We start from the raw sequence: 25,316 nt of genomic DNA, 5'->3' as shown, positions 1-25,316 counted from the left end.
CTAGCAGGTAATTTTATTAAAATTGTACCTAATAATTAAAAATAATTGAATTTCTGCTAAGAATTTTACAACTTAAGAATATAATTCAATTGTGGCGACGAATTTTAGTAACATTTTTATAATTGAATTCTTTCAAATGAATTTCATTTTTAACAATAATAGGTTTTTTAAAAAAATTTTAATAACATTAAAAAATTTGAAATAATATAATAAATTTAATATAATAAAATAATAAATTTAAAATAATAATGATTTAAATAATAATAATAAAAATAATTTAAAATTTAATAAAAATAAAATTCTTTCGATGATTTGTAATAAAATTTTTAAGAATAATAACATTTTCCGAAAAATTTGATTAAAATTTGATTAAAAAAATAATTGAAATTCTGCGATAAGCTTTATTATTTATGAAAAAAATTAAATTTCTAAAAAGAACTTTATTATGTACAAAAAGAATTGAATCACTGTAAAAATTTTATTATTTATGAAAAAATTGAATTATTGCGAAGAAATTTATAAAAAATTTGTAAATAATTGAATTCCTGTGAAATATTTATTTCATGAAAATAATTATAAATTTTTAAGTAGAATTTTATTAAAATTTTTGAAAGTAATTGAATTTTGGAGAAGAATTTTATTATTTTTAAATATAATTGAAATGGCGAGAATTTTTTTTATTAATTTTTTAACATAATTGAATTTCTGAGAAGAATTTTATTATTTATGAAAATAATTGAAATAATACGAATAAATTTTTTTAAAAATTTGTAAATAATTGAATTCGTATAAAATTTTTATTATTTATGACATTAAATAAAATATCTAAGTAGAATTTTAATAAAAAAATTTTGAAATAATTGGAATTTGGAGAAGAATTTTTTTTATTTCTATAAAGATAATTGAAATTTTGACAAGAATTTTTTTTTTTAATTTTTCAACATAATTGAATTTCTGAGAAGAATTTTATTATTTATGAAAATAATTGAATCTCTGTAAAAAATTTTATTATTTATGAAAATAATTTGAAATATTGCGAATAAATTTTGTTTAAAAATTTCTAAATAATTGAATTCCTGTAAAATTTTCATTGTTTATAAAATTAAATTAAATTTTATCCACGTGGAATTTTATTAAAAAAATTTTGAAATAATTGAATTTTGGAGAAGAATTTTTTTACGTATTCATGAAGATATTTGAAATTTTGACTACAATTTTTTTTTAAAATTTTTGAACATAATTGAATTTTCAAGAAGAATATTTTATTGTTTATAAAAATAATTCAATCTCAAGCTAAATTTTATTATTTACGAAAATAATATTGAGTCTTAAGCTAAATTTTATTATTTACGAAAATAATTTATTCTCAAGCTAAATTTTATTGTTTACGAAAATAATTGAATTATATGCGAAGAAATTTATAAAAAAAATTTGTTAATAATTGAATTCCTATAAAATTTTTATTATTTTATGAAAATAATTTAAGGTTTGCGAAGAATTTTTTTACTTTTGAAAATAAATAATGAATTTCTGCAATCATTTGTGATTTCTTTATCAAGTTGAAGTCCACAACGTTGATCAAGGAAAAAAATTGTTTACTTAGTAAATTAATAAAAAAATGCGCATCAATATTTACCCAAAAATATTTAGAAAAACAAGATTGATGTTTACATTTTGATAATAATTATTTTACAATTAAATATTAAATTAAAAATAATATTTGAAAGTATTAAATAAATTTTTTTCGTTGATAAACGTTGTGGACTTCAACTTCGTATTTCTTTAAAATCCTCTAAATTATGTGGTACAATTTACGAAATTTCCGTCCTTTTTCAATCAAATTGCGGACCTTTTTTTAAAAAAATATTATTTTAATGAACTAAACCCGCTATTCTAAATATTTTGCTGTCTTGTTTTCTTTGTTCTTTCTTCTATGCAAGAAAAATATTTTATGTCGCGCTCTGAAGAAAGAATTTAGGTTGCTGTATTTTTTTTTCAAATGAAAGTACAGAAAAGAGTGTATGGGTCAGAGAAATAGATTTTTTCCTGAGTGTATAAAGAAATAGTTTTCCTAAGGTAAAATTTTAACGTCGGGGGGTTGTAAATAATTTAACGTGCGTCGTGTGTAAGATAAGTGCTAAAATTTAAAAGTTCCTTGTTGGCAACTTCTCGGTGATTATTTTACAATAAGTTGGGGCCAATCATTAAAATGTTAAATTGGATGTCTGCTTATATTGCAATATTTACAATATTCTCGGTTGTTGTCTAATTTATCCCTGTTGATATGTATCGAACGAGAAATTTATTATTTTGAACGGAGAATTTATTGGATATCGAGTAAGAAATGTATTTCACTGTATCAAAGAAGAAAGAATCCAAGTTGAAATTTATTATGTATTGTATATTATATTATATAATATTAGTATTATAATTTATATTATATTATTAATATCATATTATATAATATCAATATTCAAAATATTGTTATTAAATTTTAGTTTTGATGATAGAGATTTTGATTTTGACCAAGTTTTCAATTATTAAGGTTATGTATAGTTAAAAATTGGTTTAATAAAAAACCAATTTTTAACTACATAACCTTAATGATTGTTAATTAACATTTTTGAATTTCGCGCCATTTCAGTTCATCAAATTGCCGCCCAGATGGCATGAAAATTCGCTCACAAGCGAAATGAAGGGAATAAAATGAATCAAGTGGATATTTAGCGGAATAAAGTGAACAAAAAAGGGAATAAAGTGAATAAAAAGCAGAATAAAGTGAATAAATAATTTAAAGCAGTGAATAAAGTGTAATAATCTCTGAAACAATGGAGTAAATATTGTAAAATATTTTTTCGTGTGCTATTTGTGAAATCGTGACTTGCAGTCATCGTAAATCTTCGGTGGTGTTAAAATTGGAAAATTTTTTGAATATTTAAAATATTTAGATATTAAATACTTTAATATTGAATATTTTGCCATTAAATAAAATAAATTTGGAAAAACGAGAGAATTTTGTTGAAAATGTCCGTGGCATCGCGTTGCCGTGCCGGGATTGGTGATTGTCTGTCGGAAGAACTTGCGGAAGAGGATTTGCCACTTGTCAGGGGAACATTTGAACCACTAAGCGATTCTTGCGGTGAGAGTGACATGGACGGTCTTGACCTTTCACTCTTTGAGCCCCAGGCTGATTCGAACTTCTGGTGCGATAGTCGCGTGCATGCTGGCACTCTTTTCCTATTTGTCGATTATTCCGGTAAGTTTTTTCTTTTTTGCCTCATTTTTTCCCTTAATTATTGCAAAAAAAAAATTCAAATCATCCAAATTTTAAAATAAAAAATTTTTTTTACTATTTTATCTATTTTTATTTTAACAAATAATTGTTAGTAAACTTTACAGGGCATTTTTTCACCAAATTAAAGAAAGTTATATTTTAATTTGTTTTTAAAAAATCGCTTTTTATTTAAAATTTTATAGATATTTATACTGTTCTCTGAACATGAATTAGTCAAAAATAATTAATTTGATAGTAAAAAATCAGTCACTGGTTCAAATATAATATGTAAATAAATTAAAAAGAAATTATCGAATTAATATAGAAATTTTGTGAAATTCAACTGAAAATAATTAAATTTGTTAAAGAATTTCATTAAAAACTTTTTAACAAATCGAATTTTCAAAGTATTTTAATTTAATAATTGATAAATAATTGAATTTTATAAAGAGTCACATTCTAATGTATTCATGTTTTTATGTGTGAAGATTAATAATTAAAATTTTTATTAGTAAATTTAAAAAAAGATATACACTTAAATTTTTTTAATAAAATTGAATTTTCGCAAAGTTTTTTTCAAAATTCTGAAAAATAAGATTTTTAAAATTTTTCAATTCTATTGTTTCAAGATAATTGAATTTTTATAAACGAATAATTGAAAATTTTTGAAATAATTGAAATTTCTTTATATTTTATTAAAAATAATTAAATTTTTTAAAAGAATTTTATTTAAATTTTTCGAAAATAATCAAGGAAAGTTAGTCACCGTAATTATAATTTTATTTTTAAAAATTTCTTCGCAAAATATTCAATTATTTTCATAAAATTAAATAGTAAAACTCATTGCAAAATTTCAATTATTTTTAATACAATTTTAATCGAATTCCCCGAAAAATGTAATTATTCTTAAAAATTTTATTAAAATTCGTCGAAAGAATTCAATTATTTTTAGAAACTGTAAAAAAATTCTTCTCAGAATTCATTTATTTTCATAAATAGCAAAAATTCTTTACAAGAATTCAATTATTCTTATAAATTTCCATAAAATTCTTCGCAGAAATTCAATTATGTTTAAAAATGTTTTTAAATTCTCCTCAAAATTTCAATTACCTTTATAAATAATTAAATTGTTCTCCACAATTCAGTTATTTTCAACAATTTTAATGTCTATTATTTTTAAAAATTTTAATAAAATTCTTGGCAAAAAAATTTCACAGGAATTCAATTATTTACAAATTTTTAAAAAAATTTATTCCCAATATTTCAATTATTTTCATAAATAATAAAATTTTTTACAGAGATTCAATTATTTTCATAAATAATAAAATTCTTCTCAGAAATTCAATTATGTTAAAAAATTAAAAAAGAATTCTCGTCAAAATTTCAATTATCTTTAGAAATAATAAAATTCTTCTTCAAAATTCAATTATTTTCAATAATTTTAATAAAAGTCTTGTCAAAAATAAAATTATTTTTCTCAATTCAATGATTCTTAATATTTACTATTTTAATAAAATTTTCCAAAAAAATTCAATTATTTAAAAATTTTTTAATAAAATTCTGCTTAAACATTTATAATTTTATTTTCATAAAATATTAAAAATCCCACAGGAATTCAATTAGTTACAAATTTTTTATAAATTTCTTCGCAATAATTAAATTATTTTCATAAATAATAAAATTTTTACAGGGATTCAATTATTTTCATAAATAATAAAATTCTTCCCAGAAATTCAATTTTTTTCTTAAAAAATAAAACTCATTGCAGAATTTCAATTATTTTTAATTATTTTAAGTTTAATTAAATTTGCAAAAATTTAGTTATTTTTAATATAATTATTCGAAAGAGTTCAATTATTTTTACTCAATTTAATTCTTAACGAATTCTTTGAAAGAATTCAATTAGTTTCAATAATATTTTAACAAAAATTCTGAAAAGAATTCAATTATTTTTAAACCTAGTTAAATTTTTTTGAATTATAATTAATTATTTAAAAAGTTTTAACGAAATTCTTAGAAAGAATTCAATTAACTTTGATAAATAACCAAATTTTTACCGTAAATTCAATTATTTTTAGAAATTTTAATAAAATTCTTTGCAAAATTAAATTATTTTTATAAATATCAATAGTCATTACAAGAATTCAAATACTTTTAAAAGTAATAAATTTTTTCTTGAATAGTCAATTATTTTAAAAAATCCTAATAAAATCGTTCGCAAGAATTCAATATTTTCGTATAAATAATAAAATGCTTTTTAGGAATTCAATTATTTTCAACAAAATTTAATAAAATACCACACAGAAATTTAATTTTTGTAAAAAATTTTAATAGAATTCTCTGTAAAATTTAATTATTTTTAAAAACTTTTCGCTATTCAATGATTTTCAATATCTACTATTTTCATAAAATTTCTAAATAGAATTCAATTATTTAAAAAAAATTTTGTTTAAAATTTTCGTGAGAATTCAATTCTTTTTATGAATAATAATTTCTCAGGTATTCAATTATTTAAATTAGAATTTGCATAAAATTAGTCGAAAGAAATGAATTATTTAAAAATTAATAATAAAATTTTTCGCAAGAATTAAATTATTCTTCTAATTATTTAAATTCTATAATGAGTAATAAAATTCGTTGCAGGGATTGAATTTATTAGCAGGATAAGAAAAAATTAAATATTTTTCATGAAAATTAGGATAAAGTGAGGAAAATAAAAAATATGGATTTAAATTTTTGTCAGTTTTGTGAAGTGTCTAAAACGAGTTTTTTTGGTCGTCAAGTTTAATTTTTCGATAACTACTTTTTTACTAATTTTTTTAGTTTGAAAGCTACTTTTTGAAAATTAATTATCGAGTGCGAAGTCTGAAATCAAATAAATTTAAATTTGATGAGAAAAAAAAACCGGGAAAAATTAGAACAAAGCCGGAAATTTTGTTGAACGAAAATAGTTGACACCCTGCGGTGAAGTCTTGGCTGACTTTTTAAAAAGTAAAAAACTAGTAGCAGCAGTTAGTAAAAAGTAACTAATTATTATAGTAGAAAAAAATAAATATAAAAATATAATTATATTGAAAGTAAAATAAAAATAGAAAAAAAATTCTTTTTTGTTTGATTTTACTGAAAATTTAGTTTTTTTTTTGTTATTGATTTTTTCTCCTCCACTTCATTGTTAACATTATTTTTCGATGGACCACACGATTGGATTAACATACAATGCCCAATACAGCACAAGGTGTGGCGATCTCCGATGAGAAGAATATATTTATTTGAAATTTATTGCTTCTTACGTGTATATCACAATAAGATGAAAAAGAAACCAATACGAATGAGTTATATAACGTGCGGATGAGAAATAATACATCTATTCATGATAAACTTTAAAGATGTATTATATGCGGAGAGAAACATTTTCATATCATTAGAATTTTCTTATACACGTTTTATCGTTGTTTTATTTTTGCTTTTTAAATTTTATTCATTGTTTTATTACTTTCTGATTCTTTATTTATTTTTTCTTTTTCTGTTCTCCTTTGTTTTTTTTTCTTTTGCATTTAAAAATTCTTTTGCATTTTTTTTCTTGTTCTTTTCCTTTTCCATTTATTTTCTTTTTTTTGTTCTTCTTTTCTTTTTCCATTTATTTTCTTTCAATTCTTCTTTCAATTCATTTTTTTCCGTTCTCTTTTTTTCTTCTTGTTTTTTCCCCTCTTCATTTTAATTGACATATAATTTTATGGTGATTGTACTATGCTTGTAAAATTTTCTTCTCTCTTTGAGTTAGAATGAAAAGTTGTTTAAAAAAAAAAAAAAAGTTTAAGACCAACATTAAAAAAAGAAATATTAATAATAAATGTAGGCGACTTTGGTTTGAATTAGAAATAATCTCGATAATTTGCAAGATAAAAATACAGCTGATCTTAAGTGCGCAGCTCGTTTGGATGCGGAAAATCGGAATTTTTATTCGATATTTTTTTTTTTTCACGTAATGCCCTCGAGCTTGTTGGCACCTATTGCGGGTAATCTTGTAATAAATTTATGTACGTAGACTCTCGTTCTTTAATACCACTTGGATCAACATCTAACAATTTTTCTTTTTCTCTTTTACACTACCCTCTAGACAAAAAAGAAAATTATTCACTCTCCTTCTACTTTTTTTTGTCAAGTTGAAAATTTTCTTCAATTATTCGAATTTATTCCGCTCCTTCTTTTCTTTATTTTTCTCTTCTTCCTTTTTTTCTTCTTTTCTTTATTTTTTTTTCTTTTTCCTCTATTTCTTCTTTTCTTTGTTTTTATTTTTTCTGATCTTTTCCCCTCTTTTTCTCCGTTTCTTTATTTTTACTCTGTTCTATAAATTCAAAAACGTTTATTTTTGACATATTTTTGAATCAATAATAAAAATAAATCATTTTTTATTGAGTCAATGAAAAAAAATCAATAATTTTTTATTGAATCAATGAGAAAAAATAAATCATGTTTTATTGAGTCAATGAAAAAAAATCAATGATTTTTTATTGAATCAATGAGAAAAAATAAATAATTTTTTATTGAGTCAATGAAAAAAATAAATAATTTTTTACATTTTTTTTTAATTTTTTAAAATAATTTTTTAAATAATTTTAATTTTATTTAGTTGACAATGTTTCGTGAAAAATTCTGGGAAAATTTTTGAAAATAATTTTTTTATTGAATCAATAAAAGAAATTCAAAAACAAACATTTTTGAATCAATGGAACGGAATAAAAATCCCATTGATTCAAAAATGTTTGTTTTTGAATCACTGGAACGAAATAAAAGTGAAGAAAGAATAAAATTTTTGTATAATTTTTGTATAATAAAATAAAATAATAAATAAAATTATTTAATAAAATAGAGGAATAAAAATAAAATTAAATTAACAAAAAGAAAGAAAGAAAATAAACTTTCATTCTTTAGAGGCAAAAATTTTGATAAAAGGTGTGGAATTTGAAACTAAATTTTGAAACAGAAATTTTGCATATTATTTACAGTTTCATAAATCGATCAGGGTGTTGATTAAAAATAAATATTTTCATTTGATATAAATATATGTATTTTGCGTTCGACCCAGTTTAAAGATTTACTTTTCTAACTTATATCCTGAAATAGCAAATACATATACGAGCTGAATTCTTTGAATAACAATGAAGGTGTTGGTACAACGTCGAAAGGCTGATAGACACACGATATCCTGTTTTCCTTGTCCCATACTATTTTATTCGACTTTTATATTCAGACAATCTAATTACTCGTGAATTATTTTTTTTATTTACATAAACAATCAAATTTACAATTTTCTCTATTTAAAATTTTTTTTTTTTAATTTTTACAACCTTCATTGGTAAAATTCAATAATTATTCAAATTTTAATCTTTTATTCAAGATGTAATTATCAAAATTTCAGTTTTATTTAAATTATATAATTTATCAAAAATTTAAGGTTTAATCTTTATTTATAGGATCGAAATTATCTAAATTTCGTAATTATTTTAATTTTAATCGAACGCAAATTTATTTTATAAAAATGTTTATTAACGTGAATTTTTATCCACCCCCCTGTTCTCTCTACATCAATTTGTTGATTCAAATAATAATTTATAAAAATTTGTAGTTATTTAATTATTTTATAGTATTAATTACAATTAGATTAATTTTATATTAACTTCAAATATTATTTTATCACAGTTTTTCTAAGGATATCAAATTGTGATTGATTATAATTTTATATATTATAATTATTTAATTGTAGTTATTAATTTATAGGTAAGAAAAAAATTATAGGTTAAGAAAATAAATTATATATAATACTAATAATAATAATAATAACAATAATAATAATAATAATAATAATAATAATAATAATAATAATAATAATAATAATAATCCAAGGTATCTGTAGGCAGATTTCCCAAAAGTCCCTGAGCAAAAAAAAAAAAAATAGTAATAATAATAATAATAATAATAAAAATAATAATAGTAATAATGAAATACATGAATTGTATATTACATATAAGCATAAATAAATTACCTTTGTTGGTAGTTTTGAATGTTAAATAGTTGAGTAATAATTTGCAGTACATGATCTCAATAATTTGTGTTAGTGACTTTAAAATTATTTATTGAAAGTTAGAGGAAAATTAGTTTGATATAATTTTACGAAATATTTGTCCTATTTATGGGATATGATAATAATCAGTGACATTTTACCAGGTGCTCGACACTGAATATCAAGTTATGTTACTAGAAAATCGAGTTTCGTAACACCTGCAGTTGAATTAAGTGGCCTTGATTTATTACCACATTGCCTCTTGACATAAACATGGTTAAGAATATTTTGTAACATCTGTATTCCATACAATCTTGAAGATGTACTTTGACTGATTTTTCCATTTTTTAATTTGTATTCCTCGCGTTGTTAATTTCCCGGTAAAAACATTTATTTTCAAATAATTTTCAAATCCACACAGTTGCTTTCTGTTTTTGAAGAACATTTTTTTATTTGTTCCTCGATTCAAAAATATAAGAATGAGCAAAATTTTACAGTAATGGACATTTTTTGGTGTATTTTTTTATTGATCAGTTTAGAAATTCAATATCTACTATTTCAATACAATTTTCTAAAATAAATTAAATTATTTTCATAAAATAATAAAAATTTCACAGGAATTCAATTATTTACAAGTTTTTTTTTATAAATTTCTTCGCACATAATTCAATTATTTTCGTAAATAATAAAATTTAGCTTGAGATTCAATTATTTGCATAAATAATAAGATATTCTTCTCATTGTCAGAAATTCAATTATGTTGAAAAATTTTTTTAAATTGTAGTCAAAATTTTAATTAACTTTATATATAATGAAATTCTTCTCCGAAATTCAATTATTTCAAACTTTTTTAAATAAAATTCTACGCAGATAATTAATTTAATTTCATAAATAATAAAAATTTTACAGGAATTCAATTATTTGTAAATTTAAAAAAAAATTTATTCGCAATATTTCAATTTTCAAAAATAATAAAATTTTTTACAAGAGAATCAATTATTTTCATAAATAATAAAATTCTTCTCAAAAATTCAATTATGTTTAAAAATTAAAAAAAATTTCTCTTCAAAATTTCAATTATCTGTAGAAATTAATAAAATTCTTCTCTGAAATTCAATAATTTCAAAAATTTTAATAAAATTCTTGTCAAAATTACAATTATTTTCAAAAATTTTCCTCAATTCAATGATTTTCAATATCTACTATTTTAATCAAATTTTCCAAGAAAATTCAATTATTTAAAAATTATTTAAATAAATTTCTACTTAAACATTTATAATTATTTTCATAAAATAATAAAAATTTCACAGAAATTTAATTATTTACAAATTTTTTATAAATTTCTTTGCAATAATTCAATTATCTTCATAAATAATAACATTTTTACAGGGATTCAATTCTTTTTGTTCATAATAAAATTCTTTTTAGAAATTCAATTTTTTTTATAAATAAAAAACTCATCGCAGAATTTTAATTATTTTTAATAAAATTTTAATCCAATTTTTCAGAAAATGTAATTATTCTTAAAATTTTTATTAAAATTCGTCAAAAGAATTCAAATATTTAAAAATTTGTTGATTAAATTCTTTATAAGAATTCAATTTTAAGAAACATTCAAATATTCACTAAATTTTTTTTTGTATTTAAATAATTGAATTCTAGTAGTTGTCTAATAGAAATTTATTCTAAAATGAATTTCAGTTAAAATTTTAGATAATAATTCAATATTTAAAGAAATATAGCAAAAATTTTTAAAAATAATAAAAATTTGAAATGAATTTTTTTTAAGAAGTTTAATTAAATTTTTTTAAAATTATTTGACAAAGAACTTTTTTGATAATCTATCAATTTAACGAAGAATTTTCGTTAAAAACACTAAAAAAAATTTAATTTTTAAGAAGTTACAAATTATTGCATTTATTCAATTTAAGGGCAAGAAATTTTTTTGCAGAAATTTAATTATTTTCATAAATAATAAAACTCATCGCAGAATATCAATTATTTTATTATTTTTAATAAAATTTTAATCAAATTTCCGAAAAATAAAATTATTCTTAAAAATTTTATTAAAATTTGTCCAGAAAATTCAATTATTTAAACATTTTTTTTATAAAATTCTTTATGAGAATTCAATTTTAAGAAATATTGCAATTATTCAATAAATTATTTATTTTTGCATTTATTTTTAAATAATTGAATTTTAGTAGAATTCTTCAATAAAAATTGATTTAAAAATGAATTTTCTTAAGTTGTAAAATTCTTTGCAAGAATTCAATTATTTTTAATTACAATTTCAATAGAATTTTCTGCTAGAATTTAATTATTTTTAAAAATTTTCTTATTGCTTGAATAATGAAATTTTTATTGCTTGAAATTGAATTCCTGTGAAATTTTTTAATTATTTTAGAAAATAATTGAATATTCGTGTTGAACTTTGTCAAAATTGTTATTAAATAAAATTGAATTCTTTTGGGAATTTTTATTAAAATAATAGATACATATACAAATTATTGAATTAAGAAAAATTTTTCAAAATAATTGATATTTTTTCAATGAATTTTATTACAGTTTTTGATAATCAATTGAAACTTTTTCATAAAATTCTTCGCAATAATTCACTTATTTTCATAAATAATAAAACTCATTGTAGAATTTCAATTATTTTTAAGACAATTTTAATCGAATTTCTCGAAAAATGTAATTATTCTTAACAATTTAATTAAAATTTGTCAAAAGAATACAATTATTTAATAAATTTGTTGATAAAAATTTATGAGAATTCAATTTTAAGAAACATTCAATTATAAAAAAAAAAATTTGAAAATGAATTTCAGTTAAAATTTTAAATAACAATTGAATATTAAAAGAAATATAGCATGAATTTTGAAATTAATTTTTTTGAATTAGCTTAATTGAATTTTTTTTATATTATTAGAAGTTTTTATTTTCTAATATATATTTAATTGAAGAATTTACGAATAATTAAAATTCTTAAAATTAAATATTACAAACAAATGGATTTGAAAATTGTCAAAGAACTTTTTCGAAAATTAATTGATTTATTGACTCGGAGTGACCTATATCTTCATAGTTTTTATGGTTATGAAAAAATTTAATTTATAGTTTTATGTAAATTTTGATTTTTTTTATTTTCATTTATTTTTCTTATTTGCTTCGGAGTGGTTTTATTTTTGTCAGTAATTGTTCCGTAATTTTTCATTTTTTAGTCCGCAATGTCCGTATATTTTTAAATACTTTCACTGGTTGTGGTTCGAGTGTATTTTTCACTGTAAGGTGAAAATTTCCAGTGATTAGTTTTCCGTCGCTCTATAAGACGGCTCTCATCTCATTAAGTTTGATGGGATTTCGGAATGTATATTTCGAAGAGGGGGTTTAGAGAGATTGGAGCAGCGTGGAGGGGTGTGTTTGTAAGCAATGTTGGTTGTATGTGATGACTACAACATCAACAGCAACAACAGCAACACTGAGAATTCATTATTCGAAATGAACATCGCATGGGAATAGTGTGGCCATTAGCAACCGGAAATTGTTGGGATTAAGGTCCCCGACTCATCTCTGTTTCAGCCCAGGTAACACCTTCTGAAAAGCAAATGTAGTGGAGCGAATTTCGAGACAAAACTTGCACCATTTTCTCTCTCTCTCTCTCTCTCGAGTTTGCAAATTCGTGACATTTGACAACGTTTGTCAAATTACTTCCTTAATTGCAATTCCGTGTGCCCATCCCAAAAACACTGCACACTTTTATTGCTGAGAATTGTTTTTTTTTTTTCATGAATGTTCTTCTAATGAAAAGTTGAATTTTCTGCGAGCTAAGCTGGAAGTTAGTTTAGGCGTTATGTAAACACTTTATTTACAAATGAAGCCATGGATATGACAGCTTGTTAAAATCAACAAGAAACCATCCTCTCAAGGTATTCTTTTTTTTAAAATTGTTTAAGGGCTATTTTCTCGTAAGCTGTAATTAACTGTCATTTTCAGGCTTCAAATGCTCGTCTTCATTCGTAAGACTGACGTTTTCTTTACCGGGACAAATTATCGACAAACATTTATTTACCAATCTAGGTCAGTTATCGGAGGAAGAGAGTGCTGCAGAAAAGGGGGGGAAAAAGCCAACTGACATAATTCGATAATTGATAAAATTGATAATTTAATATTAGAAAATATATTTTACATGTAGAAATTTTTTTTTTGATAGATGTTTAAAATATTTGCTTAAAGATTTTGAATGTTGAATATTTTAAAAATGCCTGTGTTAACATATTCGCAGATGGAAGAGACTGAATATTTTTATTATTTAAAGCGCAGTGGTTAAATTAATCAATATATCAATAAGCCACTGAACTGTCGTGTCTCAACACGGGGGGAAAGCTTGTATAATAGTTTTGAAACGTTGAGAGAGTGACGCTAGAATTTATATTCCACTTGACTGTTATTAATATTATATCTCGCAACTTTGTGAGAAAACTAACGCTTCAAGCGTAATTGCTAGTCAACATGTAGAGAGAATAGGGAATTCAGTTTTTGTAATTCACGTCATACAAGTTGCAGTGTATAGTTGAGAGGCAAATTCAAGAGTACAAGTTTGTATATAGAAGTACGAGTTTTAGTCGTTAATATAATTTCCTGTTTTCCAGTCTTATGTAAAATATATGTAAATTAATAATGTTTTTTTTTCATTCAAGTGTAACGTATAAGTGGTCAGTGTCTCGTAACTTTCCTTTAGATAGATAGTTTTTTTTTTATTTAAATACAATTTGTGGTTTTACTCAAGTGGTTAATGCGGTGGTGTACATAAATGGATAATTGTAGATTTATATCGAGTACAGAAAATGTTGGTTATTGTTGAAAATGCTTTGATGTAAGGGGTATTTTTGTATTCACTAGGACAAACAAATGCAGATTTTGAATTGAGGAAATTGGTTATGTACAAACTGTACTTGCCTTTTTGGAATGTTTCCTGAAATTTTTTCAATGTAGACGGACGTTTTTTGGTTATTTACTTTTTGACTATAATAGTTACAGAGGTAAATAAGGAATCAAAATACAAATTAAGAAGATAGAACTGAAACCACAGATGCGGAAACAGAATTAGTTTTAGAAGCTGACACTAAATTAAAAGCAGATTCAGAATCTGATACAGAATTAGAAGCAGATGTAGAATCAAATGCAGAGTCAGATGGAGAATCGAACACAGAACCAGATGCAGAACCAGATGAAGAATCGAATACAGAAACTAATTCAGATTTAAATGCAGACGAATATGATACAACTGAAACTGAATGCAAAAAGAGATACTGATATAACCAGAAATAGAAGACAACATGGTACAACTATTACTACAAGAACAGAAGCATTTATTAAAACAAATGCAGATCGAACTGAAACTACAAATGCAGAAGTAAATGCTTAAAGAAAAGCTGAATTCTTCTTCTTCTTCTTCTTCTTTTTTTATGGCTTCGATTTATCAGGCCAATTCTGGAAAAGCTGAATTAATTTGACAACAACATGGTACAACTAGAAATACAAATGCCCAAAAAGATGAATGCCTACAATTGTTGCATTTATGATGCAAATAAAAATAAAGAACCAGACTCCGATACAAAAAAGAACCAAAAAACAAAAATGACGAATCAGTACAGATACCGATGCAGATACACACAAAAGGTGACAAATTTGTCTGAATATGTAATTCCCTGGCTGGTCTCGACTGTGTTGCTGAAAAGGCAGAGGGCTGCACGCGGAACGAGAATGTTGAAAGGGTTTGGCAAAGAATGAGTCCATGATAAGATCACCGGTAATGAACTGGCCGGCTTCGGCTTGTGTCTAATGAGGACTTGGCTCGAGCTTTGGAGTCACTTGTGGAGATTGGAGCTTAAGACAACTCTTGGAGCATCCTCACCTGGAAGACCTCTCACCTGTCATCCTTCAGAAACTTGCCGCTTCCTTCTCTTCTTCTTCTTCTACCAAACACATATCACACAGTTACCATATCTTTTTTTCTCTCTCTCCCATTTTTCACAAAAGCTTCTTCTTCTTCTTTATAATTCTCCTTATTCTTTTTATACTTCGTCACATCACGTAAATGCGACCACACGTGGACAGGACAATTACCTCAAGGGGAAGAAACAAGTGCCAAGATTTCTTTCTACAACAAAAGAAGATTCTTTAGAGGACCGTTTCGTTATCTTTCACAACTTCATTTTTAAGAATTTATTTCTTGTATTTCTTTTTGGATTTTAGATTAATGCAAATGGAGAATTTGTTTTTGGACAATCTTAAAGTCTGTAGTACAAACATTTCTTTTTGTATTTTAGATTCATCAATCTAAAATCCAAAAAGAAATGTTTGAAATGTTCGAAAGATTTTTTTCGCTTTTTGATTTTTGTAGTGCCATCTTTTTTTTGGGGTAATAAATAGTGGTACGCGGGAAGATTTCTTTTTGAGGTGAGTGCGCGCAAGTACCTGGTAGTTTGTAAATTGAAATTTATTATACCCCAAGGTGAAAGTATATGAGTCTCTCGAGGTGGTGACATAGAACTTGAAGAAGTGTGTACACAGAATATGGTAGTCAGGGAATGTTGAAAAGTATGGAAGTACCTTCAAAGTGAATATATTTATAGAGAGAATAGTTTTCCAAGTATTCCAATACCGTCCCATCTTCTCTACCCTTTATTGCAAAGTAATAAGAAATTTAAAAAAATTCACTTGCACGACAACAATTTTAACATAAATATTCAGTGGCAAGTGCACTTCGCCGACAATGGAAAGATTCGTTTTATTCTTCTACCTTAAAGAAATGATCCCCCTTTTCTCGAGGAGGAAAGGACATTTTTAAGAATGAAGGGGAAAAATTATTTACCATGCATTGTAGAAAAATTCTCATTGGAGGTAAATATTCTTCTCCTTAGGTAACTTACCCTGAAAATAATAAACTCAACGTTTTCTTTCAATTGACTTTTATTTCTCTTTATTTATTTTTCTTTACTTATTTCTTTACTTATTTTTTACTGATTTATTTACTGATTTATTTACTTATTTTATTCCCCTCTATTTTTATTTTTCTTTGCCATTTTAATTTGTAATTTCTTTCGAAAAATTAATGTTTCCTTTTCGCTTTATTCAGAAAAGTAGGAGATTAATAATTCTCTTAGTTTCCACAACTTTTATTGAGAATAAGGTATATAAAGGATGGCAGATAAAATTGGAAGGTATTAGGAGGGCAATCAAAGGACAAAGGAAAGGAGAAGTGAACTTTATTGTTAATGCGCTTGTGGTTCGTGGATTCTAATATTCTTTCTTGTTAAAAAGCGAAACGAGAGATAAAAAGAAAAAATTGTCAAATACGGTTCTTTTATTTTTATTCTATTTTTATTGTTTACGGGTTTTATTCCCCTATTTTGAACATTGGTTTCACAAACACGCGTATCGATTTTCTTTCTACCCTTCGTGAAGGAAACATTTATCATAGAGATTAAACCCATTCTTTACTCTCAAGATTTAGAGTCGTAGAAAAATTTATGTTTGGTAGAATTCAGTAGAATTGTAGGTATGAAAAATGGAATATTCCTTGTGGATAATGTAAAAACGATTGCTAATAATTTACTTGTTTAACCTAATTTTTATAATTTACTGTCATGTTTTTCCTCACTCGATTTTATTATTTTACTTGAATTTTATTATTTTTCCCATAAATTTATTACTTTTCGTCATTATTATTTATTTACTATTGGTTATTATTATCATTGAAATGAATTTAAATTCACTATTTTGCTTGAATTCATAATATTTTAGTGGAATATGTTGCATATGGAAATAGAAGAATGATTAAAGTTATTATTGTGGATTTTCTCCAGATATAAAATTTGATGGTCTTGTTTTGCGTAGCACACATCTTGGAGAGCGATCACCTTTCTATAGAGGAGCCTCGACCTCGACAATCTCGTGTAACCTCACGAGAGACTATTAGATATTCTCAGAAAAGGTGTCCTCGTAACCTTAACCTTCGTAATGCTTTCTCCGTAGATCATACTCACCTTGTAAATACACACGCGTGGGAGCGTTATTTATCATTATTTGAGATTGCAAAAGCTATTAACACACGAATTCCATGGATTATGTGATATTATATTTGGCTTCCTTCTATTAAAGCTAATAAAACTTTTTATTTTCGTGATACTTATTCAGATGCTGCTTTATTTAAGTGCTCCACTTGATTGAAATATTGTAGCATTTCTTCCTTCGAACAATATTTATTACTACTATACTGTATAGTACTGTACTGTATACTTAGTAAATTACTGTTTACTATATTACTGTTTATCTAAATAAATATATTTAGGAATTAATTTTGTACTATTTGATTCAAATATTAATCGACATGATTAAGATACTGCATCAGTTAATTACTTAATTTTGATCTTGAATAATTTAATTATGATGCTGCATAAAGTACTTTTGGTGTTGTACCCTTTGATAAAGATGTTGCAACATATTATTATGATGCTGTAGCATTTACTTCAAATGCTACATCTGTTAATTTTGATGTTGTATCAATTAATTTTGCAGTTGCAGTATTTGATTAAAATTGTGCAGCATTTTCTTAAGTATTGTAGCATTTGTTTAAAATGTTGTAGCATTTAATTAAGATGCTGTATCATTTAATTAAGATGTGGTATCAGTTAATTTTAAAGCTGCATTGTTTAATTAAGATGCAGTTAATTTTCATGCTGTAGCATTTAGTTACAATGCTACATCAGTTAATTTTAATGTTGTATCAGTTAATTTTTAAGTTGTATCACTTAATTAAGATATAGCAACAGTTTATTTTGATGCTGTAGCTACTTCAGATGCTACATCTGTTAATTTTGATGTTGTATCAATTAATTTTGTAGTTGCAGTATTTGATTAAAATTGTACAGCATTTGATTGAAATGGTGCAGCATTCGATGAAGTTGTTACAACATTTAATTAAGGTTTTGCATCAGGTAATTTTAATGTTGTAGCATTTAATAAAGATGTTCCATTAGTCATTTTTTATTCTATAATAAAGTTGCTTTAACAGTTAATTAAAATGTTGCATCAATTAATTTTGCACTTGTATCATTTTATTAAAATTTTGACCCATTTATTGAAGATGTAGCATTTAATTAAGATGTTCCAGCATTGAATTATATTAATGCTTGAATCAAATTAATGCATTAATTGATGCTTTAATTAAATTAATACATCAATTGATGCTTCAATTAAATTAATGAATCAATCGATGCTTCAATTAAATTAATACATCCAATGATGCATAAATTAATTTTTAAGTATCATTTGACTACAAGATATTAAAGCACCAGTCATTCCCCTATTATTCAAACCGAACATCTAGATTATTTCAGAAAATACAAAAAACACAACCATTTAGAAATCTTTTGCACAAAACTGATACCCCTTGAGAAATCAATTTCAAAAAAAAATAAAAGCTTTGCGTTCGATTTTCAATAGTCAACCGTAATCGACGACTCGAACGTGGTATCGTGTCAATGTGCATTGTGCATTGTTTACCATACTCGTTTTTCAATGCTTGCAATTGTCTTTTCCCTTCATATATGTATATGTATAGGGGTATTGGTTACTTTTTTTTTTTCTCTTTTTGCATTTATTTTCTTCTTCGTTTGCCTATCTTTCTCTCTCTCGGCAGTATAAAAACACGATGAGGAATGACCGGCAATCAAGGTTCCCTGATTCATGACGAAGATGCAGTATGGAGAAATATAATAGACGCGCAAAATAAGGAAAAGGAGATATAAATCAACGCGTGGGAGCATTTCAGTAAATTCGAAGAGTTTCTTGGATATCTACATCTTTGTATTTCCACTTCTTTTAATTGACTCGCTTTAAAATCACAATCGAGAGGAATTTTTTTTTTTATTGTTTTGCCTCAGATTATTCTCATTTTCAATTAGTCCCGATTGTTTTTAATAGCAGGTACTTATTATGAATTCCAAACTATTTTTTTATTTACATGTAAATTTATATATTTATTTCGGGTGGAAATTTTATTTTTTATTCACATCCAGTTATTGGTTGGTTAACAATGATGATTGTCAATTTTTTTTTTTTTGCTTTCTGGTTACATTTTAGAATTTTAAAAACTTCTTACGATGGTATTTGAAAAAAAGAATTCTAAAAAACAAATAGGCACGTATTACTACGAGAACGTGATTTGCATTCGAATCCCCCTAAAACGGTATAGTGAACAGTTGTAACGAATCCTACGCTACGAGTTTAACTTATGGTAATTTTCTTTCCGAATCTCGTCCACTGGGAATTTCGCAATTAACTAATCAGCTTTAGTCCAGTACAATTAAACGTTTTAAGCTCTTTAATTTCATTTTCGAAAATTACAGTAAAATTTACCCATCTTCTGATGAAAAAAAAGTGAATAAGAGGAAAAATTTTCTTTTTACAGAGGCAGATTGTTGTGTTGGTGATGCATCAGCCGAAGCATGCTGGGAACCCTGCTATTGCGTTCTCCTGCAGGACGAACAAACTCTCACTGCCTACAGAAGCGAGGACATGGCGGTAAGTCTATTTTTCAGTTCGAATATTAAATTATTTAGCGTCGACGTTAAGCGTCAAGAAACTTTTCCTTATCTTCAAAACAAAAAATATTAAACAATTTTTAGACTTTGTACTTATCTACTAAAACTTACTATTTACTACTTTTTTTATGGATACTTTTTTTGGATCAATTCCACTAAAAGATACTTTTTTCTTTTTGCCTTTGAAAATTTGCACTACTTTAAATTCGCTAATAGTTGAAATAAAAAAATTATTCTGAAAAATTTTAATAAAATTCCTTCAAACGATTAAATTATTTTCCAAAAATTTTACTCAATTAAATTATATTTTCAATATCTACTACTTTAACATTTTTTCCAAAAAAACAATTTTTCAATAGAATTTGTTAGATATGAATTTAATTATTTATTTAATAATTTAATAAATCTTATTTCAAACAAATTCCGCTTTTGATATATTGAAAGATTACTTTCTTCAAATCAAAGAGCAAAACAAATCAATAATCAAATATCTCAAAGTAAACGTATTGCCCTTCGGAATAAAAATATTTCGAGGTAGTGGATCCTTTTCTTAAGTCCACTATTATTCAATGGCTCCGGTTAGACGGTATTTATACGAATGTAAATAAAAAGGTATATTGTAACAGGTGTAAGATTGCAATAAAACAGCTTTCCATACAGTTAAAATAATATATGGTTTATTATAAAAATATTGTATATTATCTTAAACAGACTGACATTCCCGATTGTATATGTTTATTATTAATTACAAATTAATAATGATAATCTATTTTTTATGCGCAATATCAAGCAAATCAAGATGACTGTGTAGTTGTATAGAGTGTGTAGTATGTTGGACAGTATTAATTCAACTCACCAGAACAATTTTATTACGTTTAACTTATTTCAGAAAAGTATCCGTTTACTTCCTCTGGTGAAACGTTTAGTATACACCTGTTTGTGATTAATATTTCAATATTCCAATTTATTTCCTTGGTCGCCTTCTTATTTAGATATCACTTTTTATATATTTATATTATTTGAAAATTCCACAATGAAAAATAAATTCCTTTTTCTATATTCACTGATTTTGTATGATTGAACAAATATTTAAGAATCGGGGTCACCGTACTTAAATTTTATTCAATTGATCTCTTTTACTTCTATTTTAATTCCGCGTATCTCTTTAATTAATCACCTTTAATACAAATTGAATTTTATCAAATAATGCATAAAACAAACTCGAAATATCAGTTAAAAAAAATGGAAATATCTCAAGAAACTTCACAAAATATATATATATTATTTTATATAATCAAAAAAAAACTCTCAATTCCCGCGAACAACAAAGTAAATATACACAACTTTGTTGCGGGAGGAACCAAGTCAAACTCAATCGTTAAATCGATCGAAATCACGGATCACACCTTGAAATTTCATAACAACGCTAATAGTGGGGAGGCTGTTGCACACAGCTCATTGAACTTATTTGTTGCCAGGCAAGCTTTTCACAAGCTTGCAAATTCCATAAGTTGGCCAACACTTGTTCAATGATCTAAATCCACTATACCTTTAATATGTATTTTACTTTTCTTTGTATTTAAACCAATACATTTAGAGTCTTTCATTGGAAAATGACTCTTTCAAAATTAATAAATTTTATTTCGAAATATGGGTGTTGTCCGTGACTTTTGTAATAATTCTATATAATTTCAATATCCAAATACTAATGAAACCAAAGAAATTTAATAAGGGTTACTAATTTTATAGAATTAAAATTAATAATCTTGTATCAATGCTGAGTTGTTTTGTCTGTCCTTTAAGGTTTGTGATTATGTGTGCTTAACCTAATTACAAGATTCCCAATTTTTATGAAGCTATATAATATAAATAATTTTTAATTAATAAAAAAATTAAAAATCGTTACGATTTCATACGTAACAAATACCCCCCTTTTTCTGGCTGACGTCCCTTGGCAGCTTTATATTGAACATATAATTTTGTGAGATTTACATATAATCCTCCTTTCAATGGTTTTACAATATTTAAGTTGTTGGTTTAGCTGAAAATAATGGTTTTTAAACAGAGGCAAACTTTTAGTTGTAATTTTATCTCAAAAATTCGTTTCCTCTCTTTTTTGTTTTAGGAAGATTTTTAAATAAATGAAGTTTGCTTTTGTTTTATTCATAATAATAATAATAATAGTCGGAAATTTTTTCGTTGTTTAATGACAAGTAACTTTGTATTTTAAATCATTAAGATCGAGCATGGAAAAAAATGCGCTTGAATATGTGATTTTAAACTTGCTTTTTTTTTAAATTGAGTTACTAAAAACCTAAAACTTACTTTACTTACTGATATATTATTGCATTTTTACCAGGCTAGATTTTATTTGTCTTGTTTCGGTGTACAATGATGTTTCTTTCTACAAAAAAATTTAAATAATTTAATTGGTGATGTCTGATTTTTTTTAAATATTAAAAAAAATTATTATAAATTATTATTCATGCTACAATTATTTCGTATTTTAAACGTATAATACATAGAATATATATTTTATAATGAAATGATTTCACAATGTCAAAAATTGAATTTATTGTAACATTTTGTTTAAATTTTAATACAATTTTTAATTCGTCTTTTTTGTTTATAAAGAATTGTTCATCTTCTGAAGATATTTTTTGCTTTTTTTTTTTAAGGAAATTTGTTGCGTAGATTACAAAGTTTTATTTGTTGTATGATTTATTCTTTCTATATTTTTTAAATGAAAACAAAGTTAAGTTATTTCATGCTTTTTATTTGTCTTAAAGAATTACTTTTTTTTTATATTAAATAATCTGAAATTTGGTACATCTACATGAAATTACTTTTACAAAATAACCTATATGTCACTAATTTTTGATTTGGTATAATAACAATGATAGATTTTAAATTTATATTAAATTTTATATTAAAAAAAAATTTTTTAAACAAAAAAATATGTTTTATTAATTAAACTTACATTGATGAAATTTTAAATAAGTTTATAAAAAACGAAAATCTAAACATGCTTCGATGATTTGTGTCGGTTCAGAATATTGCAAAATTTTAAAGAAATAATGTTAATTTTTATTGGCTGACATTGTTTCTTTAATATAAGTTTTGCAGAAAATTATTTAAAAAAATTGACAAGCAATAATTAATAAAATTTATGCATACATGGTGCATAAAAAATTGAAAATTTCTGATTTTCTACCCCTATACCCCCCTTTTTATGTGCTGTCGTCCCTTGACAGCTTTATAGGTTTACTAATAGAAAAACTTCTTAAATAGAGGCAAATTTTAATTACGCTTTGTTAAACGGTTTTATCTTTAACTTTCCTTTTTTAGGAGAACTTTATTGTAAATAAAAATAATTTGCTTTTTTTTAATTTTTCCTATAGTGTACTTGATACATTTTATGAAAAGAATTTGCTTATGATAAATTTAAATTAAGGACTTTTTACTTTTTTTATGAAAAATTATTTTGTTACAAATTTAAGTATTTAATAATGTTGTAATATTTAAACATTTCTTTTTTTATTTTAAAATTTTAAATAGAATTTGAGGTTTCGAAATTTTAATTCAAATGTCGTGCCAATTTTCAATTATCTATTTGACTCAATTGAATGTTTGGATAAAAGTTTTGTATCCTAATTTTCGAAGTATAATAAAATGCTGAGATTGCTTTTATTGTTTTATGTGTTATAATTTTGTTTCTTAGACATTGTGCATATTTTGATTATTTATTTTGTTAAAATATTATTTTAAATTTATCAGCTATAATTTTTAGAGAACGAGAAATAATAAGAAATATATATTTTTCATTTAAATTACATAAAAGTGAATGAGACATTTTAATTGTCTATTCAGGCATTTCTTTCAATGTTTATATCCTACTGACCTGGTCACCTGAAGTGTAACCCGATCTGGTGTCGCGTAACCAAGTTCGTACACCTAATTTTAAGCATTTTCTCTATATTTAATTTCAAATATTTATTTTTGTATTTATGAATAGTACTGCGGTAGAAGCTTCTAATAAAATCAATTCAAGAGTTAATTTTAGTTACAATTGAAAATAATAATTGCACATTACAAGTATTAAAGCGTGGATCTTAAAAAAAATTAGACTTTGCAAAAATTTCAAATTGAAATCCTTGAAAATCCAAATTTCTGTTATACTTTTCGACTATAACTCTGCAGAATTATTTTTTAAAAAAAAGTTCAATTAAAAAAACTGAATTATTTAAAAAAAAAAATTTTATTTCCATATTTACTTAAAGGATTTTTAATGATTAGAATTTTTTTAAATTTAACTATAAACTCTAGATTTAAGAAAAAAATCTTTTCTTTTTTTAAATAAATTTTAAAAGAAGTTACTTTAGAAACGGTTCATAGCTAAAATTGAATAACATGGAAAATGGAAATGATAAAAGTAATCTGAAAGATTCACAATGGAAATATTTTTGTTATATAAAATAAAAATTATGTTACTAGGTTGTCTTTAATTATTGTGAGTCATTAAATTTATAAGAGATTCGGACTTAAGACTTTTTTTTAAATTTCCATTTCTAAAAGAAAATAGTAAAGTAGAGTGGGATGAAAAATTCCAAAAAAATACCATCTGAGTTTTATACATACAACAGTTATTAAATCGATCTGTAATCCATTTAGCATGTAAATTAAGAAAATTATTTTTTTTTTTACTTATTTCAAGTATTGTGACAAGAAAGAACATATTTTCTGCATAAAAATGTAATTTATTTTTTTTTTAATGTGAAAAACAACTTTAAGCAAACTTTTTGAAAATTATTTTTGAATTAGTTCTATGATGATTAAATTTTTAAATATGTATATAATGGAATGTTTTTAGAATAATTGAACTTTGTAAAATGTAATTAAACATGATTATAATTTTTTTGAAAATATGTTTGATATATTTTGTATTTATGCTATAGTTATATTTATTATTTATTAAATTGGACATTATTTTGATTAAAAAAAAAAAGAAATCGTTAGTGGTGGGTTTAATCTTTATTATTGTTTTAGTTGCATAGTTATTTTTTCTTAGTTATTTTTTTTTAAATAATTAGTTCCATTTCTTAGTTTGAGAAAGACAATATTCAATCTAATTTTAAATAATAGTAAAGAATATTAGAGTGGGTTTCTTTTATTGTAATTGAGTCATTAGAAAATGTTGTTAATATTAGTAGTTCAATGTTACATTGTGAGTTTTGATTAATGTTAATCATATAGGTTTACTGTTTTCTTTGTTAACTTTGAGGATTGTTGTCTCTAGTGCTATTTTGTGTTAAATATTACTTTTAAAATGCTATTTGCGGACGTTTACATTTTTTTTTTAAAAAAGGTC

The 25,316-nt window shown here is 23.9% G+C and overlaps 1 protein-coding gene across 3 annotated transcripts in view; it reads left to right on the top strand.

Moving 5' to 3' along the window:
* Positions 1-2,496: 2,496 nt before the first annotated feature.
* The window catches only part of LOC122498878, a 110,967-nt gene continuing 88,147 nt past the window's right edge, over positions 2,497-25,316 (top strand). For 2 of the 3 annotated variants that reach the window (XM_043606869.1, XM_043606871.1), the window contains exons 1-2: positions 2,497-3,256; positions 19,816-19,928. In XM_043606869.1, coding sequence (XP_043462804.1) covers positions 3,025-3,256; positions 19,816-19,928 — 345 coding nt within the window. In that variant the 5' untranslated portion in view covers positions 2,497-3,024. The remainder of the gene's footprint in view (positions 3,257-19,815; positions 19,929-25,316) is intronic. The other variant, XM_043606870.1, reaches the window with a different exon arrangement.

This window comes from Leptopilina heterotoma, unplaced genomic scaffold (genome assembly GCF_015476425.1).
Source record: "Leptopilina heterotoma isolate Lh14 unplaced genomic scaffold, ASM1547642v1 Lhet_160, whole genome shotgun sequence".
Lineage (NCBI taxonomy): Eukaryota > Metazoa > Arthropoda > Insecta > Hymenoptera > Figitidae > Leptopilina > Leptopilina heterotoma.
Note: the sequence above shows the minus strand (reverse complement) of the source record. Positions and strands in the feature narration are given on the sequence as shown.